The sequence below is a fragment of the Mustela erminea genome, chromosome 7 (assembly GCF_009829155.1).
Source record: "Mustela erminea isolate mMusErm1 chromosome 7, mMusErm1.Pri, whole genome shotgun sequence".
NCBI classification, from domain to species: Eukaryota; Metazoa; Chordata; class Mammalia; order Carnivora; family Mustelidae; genus Mustela; species Mustela erminea.
In genome coordinates this window covers 18,137,665-18,149,891 of record NC_045620.1, presented here as the reverse complement: position 1 = coordinate 18,149,891, position 12,227 = coordinate 18,137,665, and the positions used below count along the sequence as shown (strand labels likewise).

The 12,227-nt window shown below is 63.4% G+C and overlaps 2 protein-coding genes across 7 annotated transcripts in view; one reads left to right on the top strand and one right to left on the bottom strand.

Moving 5' to 3' along the window:
* Positions 1 to 3,828, top strand: part of LPIN3 (lipin 3) — a 41,045-nt gene extending 37,217 nt beyond the window's left edge. For 5 of the 6 annotated variants that reach the window (XM_032350658.1, XM_032350659.1, XM_032350660.1 and 2 more), the window contains 7 exons: positions 661 to 799; positions 1,772 to 1,920; positions 2,064 to 2,150; positions 2,588 to 2,740; positions 2,932 to 3,046; positions 3,127 to 3,230; positions 3,431 to 3,828. In XM_032350658.1, coding sequence (XP_032206549.1) covers positions 661 to 799; positions 1,772 to 1,920; positions 2,064 to 2,150; positions 2,588 to 2,740; positions 2,932 to 3,046; positions 3,127 to 3,230; positions 3,431 to 3,575 — 892 coding nt within the window. In that variant the 3' untranslated portion in view covers positions 3,576 to 3,828. Of the gene's footprint in view, positions 1 to 660; positions 800 to 1,771; positions 1,921 to 2,063; positions 2,151 to 2,587; positions 3,047 to 3,126; positions 3,231 to 3,430 lie in introns of those variants that run through there. The other variant, XM_032350663.1, reaches the window with a different exon arrangement.
* Positions 3,829 to 4,928: 1,100 nt separating this feature from the next.
* EMILIN3 (elastin microfibril interfacer 3) lies at positions 4,929 to 10,539 on the bottom strand. Its single transcript, XM_032350665.1, has 4 exons — positions 10,188 to 10,539; positions 9,011 to 9,133; positions 7,694 to 7,917; positions 4,929 to 7,395 (listed from the first exon to the last, which is right to left on the bottom strand). Exons 1-4 carry the CDS (start codon positions 10,349 to 10,351, stop codon positions 5,609 to 5,611), a joined length of 2,298 nt encoding a protein of 765 aa, XP_032206556.1. The 5' UTR covers positions 10,352 to 10,539; the 3' UTR covers positions 4,929 to 5,608.
* Between the last annotated feature and the right edge of the window lie 1,688 nt (positions 10,540 to 12,227).

Sequence of the window (12,227 nt, the reverse complement as noted above, 5' to 3'; positions counted from 1 at the left end):
GAGCCTCGGGGAGATGCCCGTGGGGGCAGGGGCGGCGCCGGCACCTCTCCCCAGCTATGGTTCTTTGTCACTCCCCAATCACTTCTACACCCTTTCTTTGTCTTGAGGAATGTCCCCGTTTCACAGATGGGAAAACTGAGGCCTAGAGCTACACCAGAAGTCCCAGAACTGGGAACCGGGTACCCAGACTCCTGGCCCAGACAAGGGCCTACTGCCTTACAGAGGGGTGGGGCCTCCCCTCTTTGCCAGGGGCAGGCTGACCTTGCCTTCTTCACCTTTCAAGTGACCAGAACACCCAGGCTTGGGTGGGGGATAACCAAGGGCAGGTCAGCTGAAGCCAAAGCAGGTGGGATGGGTAATAAACCCTAAGACGCACCCTGAGGTTTTATAGGAAAACCTCTCCGAGGCTATCCTGGCTGCGTGCCGAGGGCCGGGATCCCTGGGTCTCCCTGCTCCAGCTCTGCGGCCCCTTTCTGGGTGTATACTGCAGGCCCCCCGTCCCCCCTCTCTGAAAGTGGGGGCACCTTGGGGGTTTTCTGATCCTCTGGAGGGGCAGAGACCGGCACCAGGTTCCTTGTGGCTTGGGCTGAGGGGTGATGGTCTGCCGGGTGTGTAGGGCCTTGGCTGGGGAGAGTGGCCTGAGAGCCGGGCTGCCCGCAGGGGGAAGACTGATGTCCTGAGTAGTGAGGATGAAGCCTCGGAGAGCCCTGTGATCCTGGAGGCCCCCTCTCTGCCGCCCTCGCCTCCTGCCTACACTCCCACCTACAAGAAGTTCCTCCGGCTCTCCTCCAATCAGATCGTGAGTGTGCGAGGCTGTGTTCGGGGCGGGGGCCCGGGGCTGAAATAATTCAGCTCCGAGGGACTTGAGTTTCCCAAAGCCCAGAATCTGTCCCCTTGGCAGTCTCCCTGGTAGCTTCTGCTTCAAAGCCTTGGGCCAAGGTCTCGCTTTACGCACGAGTCCATTTCTTTGTTGGATGTCTTATGGGGAAGGTTTTCTCTATGCCGTCTTAAAGAATCTACCTGCGGTGGGTTGCCGGCTCTGGGTCAGCTCTTGGAGGCCGCTTTGAAGGAATCAAAGGCTGATATAGCCCCTCGGATTTAGGCCATCCCTACCCCCAAGTCCTGTCTTTGAGCTTAGTCCCTGGTCCCCAAGTGGGGCTCCATCAGGGAGGTACAGCCTGGTACAGAGCAGCCACTGTCTCCTTGGTACCCCGGTGTGACACCCACCTTGGGGCCAGCCAGGGCCCCGTAGCCTTGGTCAGCGGCTGGGCTGAGAGCTGCCCTGATTCTTCTCTAAGGGCCAAGGACAGGGCTAGGTGTCCCTTTGGAGGGATGTCACATGTGCCCTAGCCCTAGGCAGGAGGCTTCCTGTGAGGATCTCCAGAAGGTCCCTTCTGTGGAGTGGGGTGTCTCCGTGCCAGGAGCGGTGCCCAACTTAGGGCTGACCTGAGCAGCGTGGGTGGGAGTCACGGCCTGTGAGCTTCATCCCGACGGGGCAGGAAGGGAGGTGAGGACTCTTGTGTCTGGGCCTGAGCAGGCCGTGACCGGCATGCCACACCCCCTCACTCCCTGAGGCCGCCCTCTACCCGTCCGGATGTGTCTGCGTGTAGCTGTCTCTGGTGAATTCAGGCAGGTTCTCTGAGTCGGGAGGAAGAGGGTAACAAGAAGCCTGTGGGGATCAGAGACCACCGTTTGCGGGGGGTGAGGGGTGGACATGCCAGGCTGTGTCAGATCACAGCTTCCCCCCCCCCAACCCTTTGCCCGGACCCAGCGGCGCCTGAACTTGCAAGAAGGTGCCAATGACGTGGTCTTCAGCGTGACCACCCAGTACCAGGGCACCTGCCGGTGCAGGGCCACCATCTATCTGTGGAAGTGGGACGACAAGGTGGTCATCTCGGACATCGACGGGACCATTACCAAGTGAGGCCTGGTTGGCCGGGGGAGAGAGGGAGGGCCTGGGACTGGCCTCCTCTACGCTGGGGGAAGGGGGACGTCAAGAAAGGCCCTCCTCCACGAGGGCTACGTGGGGCTGCCTCCGAGCGACCCCTCTTCTGTGGCTCTAGGTCGGATGCTCTGGGCCACATTCTGCCCCAGCTGGGGAAAGACTGGACACACCAGGGCATCACCAGTCTCTACCACAAAATCCACCTGTGAGTGCCTGGGCTGGGGCAGGGCCCCAGGGAGGGAATGACAGGAGGTCTGAGGCCACCACGGCCCTTGCCCCGGAAGCCAGGCTCGGGGACCCACAGGGAAAGGAACCCTGGGCATGTCCCGGGGTGGTCTTCCGTTCTCCCATGAAACACTTGTCTCCTGTTGTCTGGTCTCTGAGTCAACTGCTGGTCTTCATGGTGGAGGGGAGGCCTACAGACCTGCTTAAACCTTTGTCCGTGCTGGTCTACCTTGGGATGCTGTCCATACTCCTCCCTGAGACTGAGGCCACCTCTCCTTGATGTTTCCCCTAAGTCCCCTCCCTGCAAAGGCCTCTGGGTTTGAAGGCCAGAGCCCTGGGGTTGGGCCGAGCTGGCCAAAGCCAAGGGGGATGGGGATGGAGAACCGCTGGTCTCGCCACTCCCACCCCCGTCTGCAGAAATGGGTACAAGTTCCTGTACTGCTCGGCACGGGCCATCGGCATGGCTGACCTCACCAAGGCCTACCTGCGGTGGGTGAGCGAGCGGGGTTGCGGCCTCCCCAAGGGCCCCATCCTGCTGTCTCCCAGCAGCCTCTTCTCCGCCCTCCACAGGTTTGAGCCCAGGGGCCCTTGCGGGGGGGGGGGGGGGGGGAGTGACAGGCTCCTTGCCTGTTCAGGCCAGGCCGGCATCAGGCCTTGCTTGGGTGTCAGTTAAGTCCAACCCCATGTCACCTGACCCTGCCCTCTTCCGACGGCCGCCCCTCCTCGGTTTCTGTTCCTGCCCATGGCCCCGGCTGCCCCAGGGAGGTGATTGAGAAGAAACCAGAGGTGTTCAAAATTGCCTGCCTGAGTGACATCCGGCAGCTGTTCCTGCCCAACGAACAGCCCTTCTATGCTGCCTTTGGGAACAGGCCCAACGTGAGTGTGTCCCCAGCCCCCCGGGCTAGGCCGCCTCCTCCCTGTCCCCCAGCCCATCAGCCCCTCTGTGTCCCCCACAGGATGTCACTGCCTACCGGCAGGTGGGACTCCCTGAATCTCGCATCTTCACAGTCAACCCCCGGGGAGAGCTCATCCAGGAGCTCATGAAGAACCACAAATCCACGTGAGGCCTAACCCTGTCATGGGTCCCCAATGCCCTCCCACATCCCCATGCCCCAGCCTCTCCTTGGGTCTCCGTTCCACCCAGCGCTCCTGGTGCTGGGGGGCGGGGGCGGAGGGGACACACAATCTCTGCCTGCTCTGATGGGGACAGGAGCCTGGCGGCTGCTCAGGCTCTCGGTGCTGACCCTGTTCTGCCCACAGGTATGAGCGGCTGGGCGAGGTGGTTGAGCTCCTCTTCCCACCTGTGGCCCGTGGCCCCAGCACAGATCTGGCCCATCCTGAATACAGCAGCTTCTGCTACTGGCGGGAGCCCCTGATGACTGTGGACCTCGATGCCCTGCCGTGAGCCGGCCCCCACTGCCCCCTCCTCCCTGGCCAGGCCCAGAACTGACTGGGAGTCCCGGGGAGTGGGAAGTTGGAAGCTGGCTGCCACAGGGCCGGTCCCCTGAAGGGCGGGGGAGGGGCTGAGGGCTTGTTGGCAGACACAGAGGCCCTCTCTCCTTGCTGTCCTATCTCTTGCCTTCCCCAGCTGATCTGTGGGAGGCAGGCCGGCTGCTCCAGGCTCTTAACTGCCCTGTGGCAATTAAATGATGATGACCGGGGCCCTTGCGGGATTCTCCATGCCCTTGACGTCCCTGTCCCTGTCACTCCAGCACACTGCCTCGACCCCTGATGGGACAGGGAGAAGACAAAGGCCTGTGAGGCTCAAGACCCGTCTGCCCAGGAAGGGGCCGGCGGCAGCGGTGGGGTGTGGCCGAGCAGCGTCCAGACGGCACGGACGGTACCCGCTGAAGCCAGACCCTTGCACAAACCCGGGCTCTTCCCGCAGCTCTGGAGCCTTGTCCTCCAGGATCTCAGCACATCCCAGCCCTGGGAGCTCAGACATCAAGGAACGGGGATTCCAGAGCAGTGGGAGGGCTGAAGGTGTGTGGCTCCCCCCAGGCCTCGCCCGTACCCAGCTGCTGTTCCTGCTCCTCTGAGCACCTCCCCAAGGACACGGCCCCAAACCCTGCCAGGGCGGGTGGGGGGGGGGCGGTGACCTGCCCTCCCGCCCTAGACCTGGCCAGTCCATCCAGCGCCCACACAGCTGCTGAGCGAGCTCCTGCCCGAGGGGCTGTAGGAAGCCGGGCTGGCAGCCCACTGCAGCCTTCCAGCCTAGTGTTCTTGGGGAAGAAAATACCTTTAGACGGGCTAAAAGCTTTAATCCAGGCCTGCCCTCCCCCAACAGCACCACAGTGGAGGGAAGAAACCAGAAGGCAGGGGTATAGAGACCTGGAACATAGCACAAGAAGGCCTGTGTGGCTGTGGGGAAGCGGATGCCAGGAGCCTCGGCAGAGACGGGCATCAGGGTCTCTGGGAGCTCTGCAGGCCACATGAACACTGTTTTCAGGTTGTCTCTTGACGGTGTCAGACCTGAGTTTCTCATCACTTAGTGAACACCCACGTGGGACTGGGGTTCTGCTCAGATGCTGTAGACTGAGGCCTGGAGCCCTTTTTCTCCCGTGGCTTTCTGTTCAGAGTCTGGCCTCGTTTTAGACCATGACATCTACTCTCTGGAGATAGGCCCTAACCTAGGGGTGGGGAGGGTGGGCAGGATTCCCCCCCACATGGAAAGGAGAGGAGGCTGTGGGGACCAGAGGCCCTGAAGCATCTCTGGGAAAGAGAAGGAAAAGGATAAATTGATGTGGGTCTCGAAAGAGATGGTCTGGGGCCGGTCCTTTTCTCAGGGAATGTACAGCTGCCTAAGAAAGCCCTCACCCGAGAGGAGGGTCAAAAGGAATAAAAAGAACTCTCAGCTGAGTCTTTGTGTTTCTGCTCTGTCCAGAAGGACCAGAGGATGGGGAGAGCTGGAAACTTCTGGTCCTTGGTTCAGAAACTGTAGCCACAAAGCTGCCAGGTATGAGGACAGTGCCAGTGGGTGCCGTCTTCCTGCAGAAACTGAGCCCAGACGGCTAGGGAGAGAAGTCAAGGAGGCAAGAGAACCAGAAGCCTCCACAGGGTGGGGGCTGTTGCCAGGACCAGGGGAGATGCGGACAGGTGGCTGGGCCTGTGGGTGTTTGGCCAGTTGCTGCCCCTGGTGTTTTTGCAGAAGAGCAACGTGCACATTGGATTGTGAGGTCACTCAGGTCCGCCCTGGCCTTCAGGCGTGATGTCCTTGCCTTGACCACGATCCTGAGTTGTCCAATTGGTACGGCACTGAGTGTTGATTTTTGTGGCTGGGACAGTCCTACGGAGCTGGACCACAGCTATTCCTTCCATGGCCTCTGAAGTGGTATCCACGCTGGCCCAGGGAGGTTGGGAGTCACTGCTGTTCGAGGCTGGGCTCGAGAGGTAACCCCAGGGTTGCTGGGATCCAGGGTTGGGTTCGGTCTGGCCTGCCTAGTCAGCTGGCTGGGGCCGTGCCTGCTCGGCCAGCTGGGCCCTGCAGTCCAGGAGGTCATCCTGGAGGCGGGCAATGTCCTGCGCGTGCTGAGCCATCGTGCGATTCAGCTGGTCCACGTAGCCCCACAGGCCCTCCCTGGGCCGGGGTGACTCGGTGGGCAAGCGGTCCAGGCCTGCTGCCAGTCGGCCCAGCCTCCCACATGCACCCTCCACATCAGCCACCCTCCGGTCGAAGTGGCCCAGCACTTGCTGCATTTCCTGGGCTGTGTCCTGGCAGCGGCTCAGCCCGCCGGCCACGTCGGCCACGCCGGCCTTGAGTTGCTCCAGCTCCCCGCTCAGGCTCAGGACCTGCCTGTGGCCAGCCTGAAGCCGAGAGCCTTGGCTGCTGACCTGTTCCTGGATGGCATGGACCTCAGCCTCCACCTTGCGCTCGCGCTCGTCCAGGGAGGAGTTGGCGGCCAGGAAGGCCTCCGAGTACTGGCTGACGGAGTCGCTGAGTCCCATGAGGGACTTGCTCACGGAGTTCAGGTTGACCTTGAGCAGGGTGATCTCGCCTTGAAGGGAATGGCCGGTCGCTTCTGCCAGCTGCTCCTGGACCTCGGCCATGGTGCCGTTGAGCTGCTGGAGCAGGGCGGCGTGGCTGGCCACCTGGCGGAGGAGGGCCTCGCTCCGGCTCTGCCAGGCCTTCACCTCTGCCTCGAGCTTGTCCAGGACGGCTGAGGTGGTGCCGGGGGTGCACGAGGTCTCCAGGGAGACGAGCCGTTGTTCCAACACGGCCAGCTCTGTCTGTACCAGGGGCCGGGCCGACCTGCCTGGGGGGGCACTGTTGGGGCTCAGCTCCCCCACCAGGGTCACCAGGCGCTCCTCTAGGTTCTGCACACGCTCTTCCAGCGACGTTCTGAAGCCGCCCGCCTCCCAGCCCCCCTCCTCTGTCCCCAGGCAGCAGCCTCGCACTCCGCCCTCCGTCCCATTGAGGGTCTCCAGGCCCTCCAGCAGCCCATCCACATGGCCATCAAGCATGGCAGCCGAGAGCCGCTCGAGCTCGTCCCTGGTGAGGGGGCCGTGGCCCCTCTGGGCCTCAGTGACCGCCTGCAGGTTCCTCTCGAGGTTGTCCACGCGGGCACTGATCAAGGCCAGCCGGCCGCAGCAGCTGCCCCCGCCCGCCGCGCTCAGGCCCTGCAGTCTGGTCCCGAGCTGCGACAGCTCCCGGCGCAGGGCCAGCTCGCGGCCGTCCAGGCTCTGGTGCAGCCTCAGGCTGGCCGCCTGGCCCTCCTCACACCGCTGCCGCACCTCCTGCACCCGCAGGTCGCAGGTGCTCTGGACACCCTGGAGCTTCTGCTCGAAGCCGTCCAGGAGGCTCCCCCAGAGCCGGTGCAGCCGTCGGTCCACGTACTCGTCCAGCAGCGCCAGCGACGTGAGCGGAGACGGTCGGGCGTCCCGCAGCCGCTGCAGGTGAGCCTCGTGGCCGAGGGCCAGCCCGTGCACCTCGTCCAGCAGCTGCACTTTGGTCCGCAGTGTGTTGCTCACCTCCATCACCTTGCTCAGGATCTCGTCCAGGGGGGGCGGAAGTGGCCCTCCGGCTCTGTCTCTGGGCTTCATGAGGCCCTCGGAGATGACCCCAAAGCCCACGGGGGCGGCAGGAAGCCTTGGACTACCAGTCATCCTGTTGGGGTCCTTGTGGCCGTCTAGCAGGCCACCGAGGGTACCGTACGCTTGGGTCAGGCGCTGGACGTCACCCTCCAGGCGCTCCAGCTGCTCACCAAACAGCCCGGGGCCTTTCCTTCCTGGGAAAGAGGAGGAGAGAACCCCAGGGCCATCACTGGCCTGCCTCCCTCCAGCTGTCCTGTTGCCAGGCCACCGGAGAGAGCGTCTGTTCTAAGCTGACCTTCCCACTGTGCATACAGCTCTCTTAGCTTTGGAGGGGAGGGGATGCTCTGTGAGTTCTGTGAGCTCTGCCTCAAGCCCAGTGCGAGAGGCACCCTGCCCAGCCCTGCCAGAGCTCAGCCTGCCTGGGTCACCCCCCCGCTCCCCACCCACCCAAGAAACCTATTCACCTGGCAGGGCCTCTGTGGGCCGACTCACCATAGGGGCTGGGGGCTGCTGGGCCAGAAGAAGGCAGCCGGGGCCCTGGGCCCAGCTGCCCTGAGGGAATCTGGGGCTCAGGCTCTGGCTGGGCTGGGGTGGCCCCGTGATCGGTCAGGTGCTCGGGGCAGCCTTCTCCCGTGAGGCCAGGGCAGCAGCGCCAGGCGAGGTCTGTCACGGTCTTGTAGCCGACCTTGTATCTGGGTCTGAGCACTGTGCGGTACCTGGGCCAGGGAGGGGGGATGGGGGCAGGATCCTGTACTTGCAGGCTGAGGCTCCGGGCTCCCAGGAGAAGTTCTGGATTCCCCACCCCCCTCCACACTGTTGCCAGAGTTTTTCCTTTTTCTGCGCATGAGGGGACAGGGTGGTGGGATGGAGATGGGCTTTGCAGAGAGAGTCAGAGAAGGGTTGAGGAGCAGGTGCAGGTGAAGCCCCACCCCATCCTGTTTGCCTCGGGAGAACACTAGCAGGGATCTAGCCCCAGTGTCCCCAAGGCCCATTTGGACCCCGTTTAGCTCACGTTGCCATCAGAAATCCCACTCTGGCTTTGGCTTTTACCTAGAAGAATCCTGACACGACCTCGGCTCCTTCCCTATGGGTGTGCAAGGGGGTGCCGCCTGGGAGCTGGGATGGGCAGCCCTTCTCAGGGTGCCGGGGCCACTCTTGGCTCCCATCAGTTCCCTTCATTCTCTCTACCCTTTCCTAGTCTACTCTGGGAACTCAGCTCTGGCCACCCAGGCCGGTACAGGGTGCCCCTGATTCTGAGCACAGAAGGGAGGTCCAGGGGTGTGGGTCAGGGTTGGCCAGGGTCACTCCCACCCCCCACCCCCCAGCCACGTACCTGTTCACCCACTGACACACTGGAGCAAATGGGATTGTTTTCAGACCTGCACTGGGCATCACACCTGTGCACTATCCCACATGCCCTCACACAGCCCCGGCAACTTGCCTTCTGGCCCCTCACCCTTGGCCTGCCTTCTCCACCATCCCCTCAGCCCTCCCTGGGTCTTCCCAAGGCCCCTTTGGTACCACGGTTGTCAGTGTGACCCTCTGTCCTCTCTGATCACCTCCAACCCGCATTGCTTCTACTGCTACTTCCTTGCCTTGACCTGTGTGTCTTCTGGGAACCCTCCTGTGCCCCACACTGTGGGCCCCGACCTGAACCTGCCATGTGTCCTCCCCAGCCCTCTCCAGCCGGCCTGCATGGGAGTCCAAGGAGCTACACCCTCTTGTGGCTCTGGCTGCCACTCTGGGAGGAAGGCCGGCCTGGGGCTCTTGCCCAGCAGCCCTGAGTGGGCCAGATAGGGGTGCACTCACGTGACTGTCCCGGGGCACTTGGGCCCCCATCCACACTGTCGGTACTCGGCCTTCACGTAGCTGTCTGCTCCCTCCTGTAGGACACAGGTCACGTTCCTGTGCAGCACGTAGGCGCAGAGGGCCCTGCAAGCGGGAACAGTGGGCGTCCTTGGACTATCTGGCTGGGCCTGTTGAGGATCCTATACCTGCCTTCCTCATCTGGGGCCTCCCCAGGGGACCAGATCCCCATCTCTCTTCTCTCCCTTCTCCTTGTTCCTAGGAGACCACACTCATCCTTACTCCCCTGACTCCTTGGGAAATGGTGCCATCTTGTAGGTACCCAGCCCACCCACACACACCACCTCTCCATCTTTTGTTCCTGGTTCTTGCTCTCTGATCATTTCTTCTACTGCCTTTTCCAGGACCCCTGCCCTGATGCACCAGGCCAGCTGAATGTCATCTATGGGCTTAGCACTCTCCTGCGGTCCAATTCAGCCAGCACTCCAGCTAGAGCCCCTCACTCACCTAACTGGGACCAGTTCCCAAGCCACTGGCTACTAAAGACAAGAAACTGAGGGCCCCAGAGAGGCAAGAGCCACCTTCACAAGCTACAAGGGCTGGGGCGGTAGTGGCCTGGCAAAAGCCAGTGGCCAACGGGCTGTTATTGGGCTCTAAGGCCACAGGTGGGCCCAGGACCCAGGAGCCACTACCAGTTCTGTGGCCCCAACATGCTGCAGTTCCCAAAGGGGTGGCTGGGGTCAGGCTAACGGGGGTGGGGGCGGGCTGCAGGGCGCTGGGCTCCCATTTCCTACCTGGAGGGGCAGAGGAGAGAAGGGGGTCCCGCGCGGGGGAATGCATGGGGGAGTCCCGCGTGTGCCTCGCGCGGGCGGCCCTCCCTCCTCTCCCTCCACCTGGTGCGCTGCGCGGGGAGTTTGCACACAGCGCAGCTGGAAAATGTTACTTCGCTGGAAAGGTTTCCGCGGGCACTGCCAGGTCCCAGCCGCCGCGCCAGGCCCCCTCGGCTTATTTTTCTTCGCCGGTCCCGCAGCCTCCCGGAGCGTGGGGCGCTCGCCCCGGCCGGGGCTCGGCCTCGGGTGCCCGGCGCCCCCGTCTCCCGCGCGCTCGCGGTCCGCGCAGGTGGGAACGCCGCCCGGGCCCCATCCCGCCCGCTTCCCGCCCGGACGCGGCCCGCGCTTACTTGTGCGGCCCCGGGCGCAGCCGCGGGCGCCATCCCGTCGTGTAGAGGCTGTAGCGGGGGGCACCGGGCGGCGCGGGCCGCGCGACCAGCGGGGTGCCCTTGGCCTGCGCCCCCGAGAGCAGCGCCGCGACGGCGCACAGCCACACCGGCAGGCGGCGGCCCATCGCGGCCCGCGGCTCTCCACCTGGCCCCGCGCGGGGCCCCCGCCCGGCGTCCCCCCGCCCTGCCACTCGCCCTCCCGCCCGGGTCCCGCCGCCGCTCGCGGCCCCCGGAGCTCGCTGGCCCGGCCGCCTGGCGCTTCGCAGCGGCTGCGTCCCGCCGAGTGGCCGGCGCTGCTCGCGGCTGGGGCCGCGGAGGGGAGGCGGGAGGCGGGCTCTGCGCGGATTAGCATAAACTTGGGGCCGCGTCGCTCGCCTCCGCCGGCCCCCTCTCGGGCGCCAGCCCCCCGCCCCAGCCCCGAGCCGACGCCCGAGGGGCCGCCTGCAAGCCAGAGGTGAAGAAGGGAGCAGCCCCGGGGTGGCAGGAGCGCAGGCTGTCGCGCCCTGGGAGGCCCCCGAAACACACCCATCCACCACGGTCACCCGCGTGGTCGCCCGCGTGCGCAGCGGAGAAGCGCGGCCAGAACCCCCTGGGCTCCAGGGGAGCGCCCCCCCACCCCCACCCTGCACCGTGCGCCCCGCGCCCGGCGCGGCTCTTCAAAGCCCTGGCGTGCGGAGAGACCTAGGCCCAGGCTCGGCAGCTGAGATGACCCTGTTTGGGGGCGCCCCAGCAACACCTCCGCAGCCACCGCCTTGGAACAGGCCCCAGAAGGTCCCCGTTGGTTAGCTGTGCCTCCTCAGCCTGGAGGTGCCCAGGACTACTGATAACTAACTCTGGGGTGACCCCTCCCCGTGGCAACTTCAACTAACGCTCTGCTGCCCAGTCAGGGGCCAGGTCGTCCCTCTGGTTCCCTGCTGGGGTCCGTGTTTTCCCTGTCTCTCTTAGGTGTGGGCTGCCGGGAGCCCCAGAACCCCATCGCCTCTCCAGCCAAGCAGCAGCTGCTCTGCTTCTCTCCGGGCAATCAAAGCTCTTAGCCAGCTGGACCACAGCACTGGCTCCTTATCAGCCCCCCGGGGCAAAGCCAGCCTTTAGTTCTCTCTCACAAGGAGCTGCTGCTAAGGCAGGCTTCAGCCATATTTCCCTTGTGAGACCAACTCTTGGAGCCCAAGAGTTGGCCTTCACCCTCATTTTCATTCAACATCATCTCATGGTGTTGACTTTCTAACTTGCAAAGAGCTTCTTGAATCCTGATTCTGTCATCCCACAGGGGCGCGTTTCTTCCTGGCTTTGTCCCATCGATCTGCCCAAGTGTCGGCAGCCTTCTGTCTTTACCTAAGTAGCTGACTGATGTGTGGAAGCCACAGAACTCCAGGCATACCTGGAGAGACCCTTTCCTCCAACCCGAAATGTGAATCCACACCCTCCAGGTAAAGCGACCATATGAGGGTGTAAATGGGGACAGCTCTGAGACTCACATCTGTGCCCCCTGCCCATTCTTAGCCCCAGTGGCTCGTGGGTCCCTGGTGGGGGAAGCAGACACCTGACCAAAGTGGGCCGACTGTTCCCTGTCCTCGGCTTTGGAACACATGCGGAGGGGATCCAGCTCCCAGGAGGGGAATTTCCTGGCTTATTTGTTTCCTAGGGCTGCCGTAACAAACGATCACAAACATGGTGGCTTGAAACAACAGAAATTTACTCTCCCGTGATCCTGGAGTCTAGAAGTCTGAAATCAAGGGGTCAGCAGGGGCACACTCCCTCCAGGCGCTCAGGAGGAATCCTTGGCCTCTTCCAGCTTCTGCTGGCCTCAGGTGCTCCTTGGCTAGGAGCTGCTCACTGCATTGTCTGCTCTGTCTTTAGGTGGCCCTCTGACTTGTGTGTCTACAGACCCTTTGTCTCTGTGTCTCTGTGTCCTCTCCTCTTATAAGGACACCGATCATTGAACTTAGGGCCCAATCTAAGCCTGTCTGACCTCATCTTAACTCATTACATCTGCAAAGACCC

Coding starts and splice junctions, on each gene's coding strand:
- EMILIN3 (XM_032350665.1), bottom strand. CDS start 10,351: ATGGGCCGCCGCCTGCCGGTGTGGCTGTGCGCCGTCGCGGCGCTGCTC. Junction 9,134..10,187: donor CTGCGCCCGGGGCCGCACAA/GTAAGCGCGGGC, acceptor TCCCGCTTGCAG/GGCCCTCTGCGCCTACGTGC. Junction 7,918..9,010: donor AAGTGCCCCGGGACAGTCAC/GTGAGTGCACCC, acceptor TCCCTGGCCCAG/GTACCGCACAGTGCTCAGAC.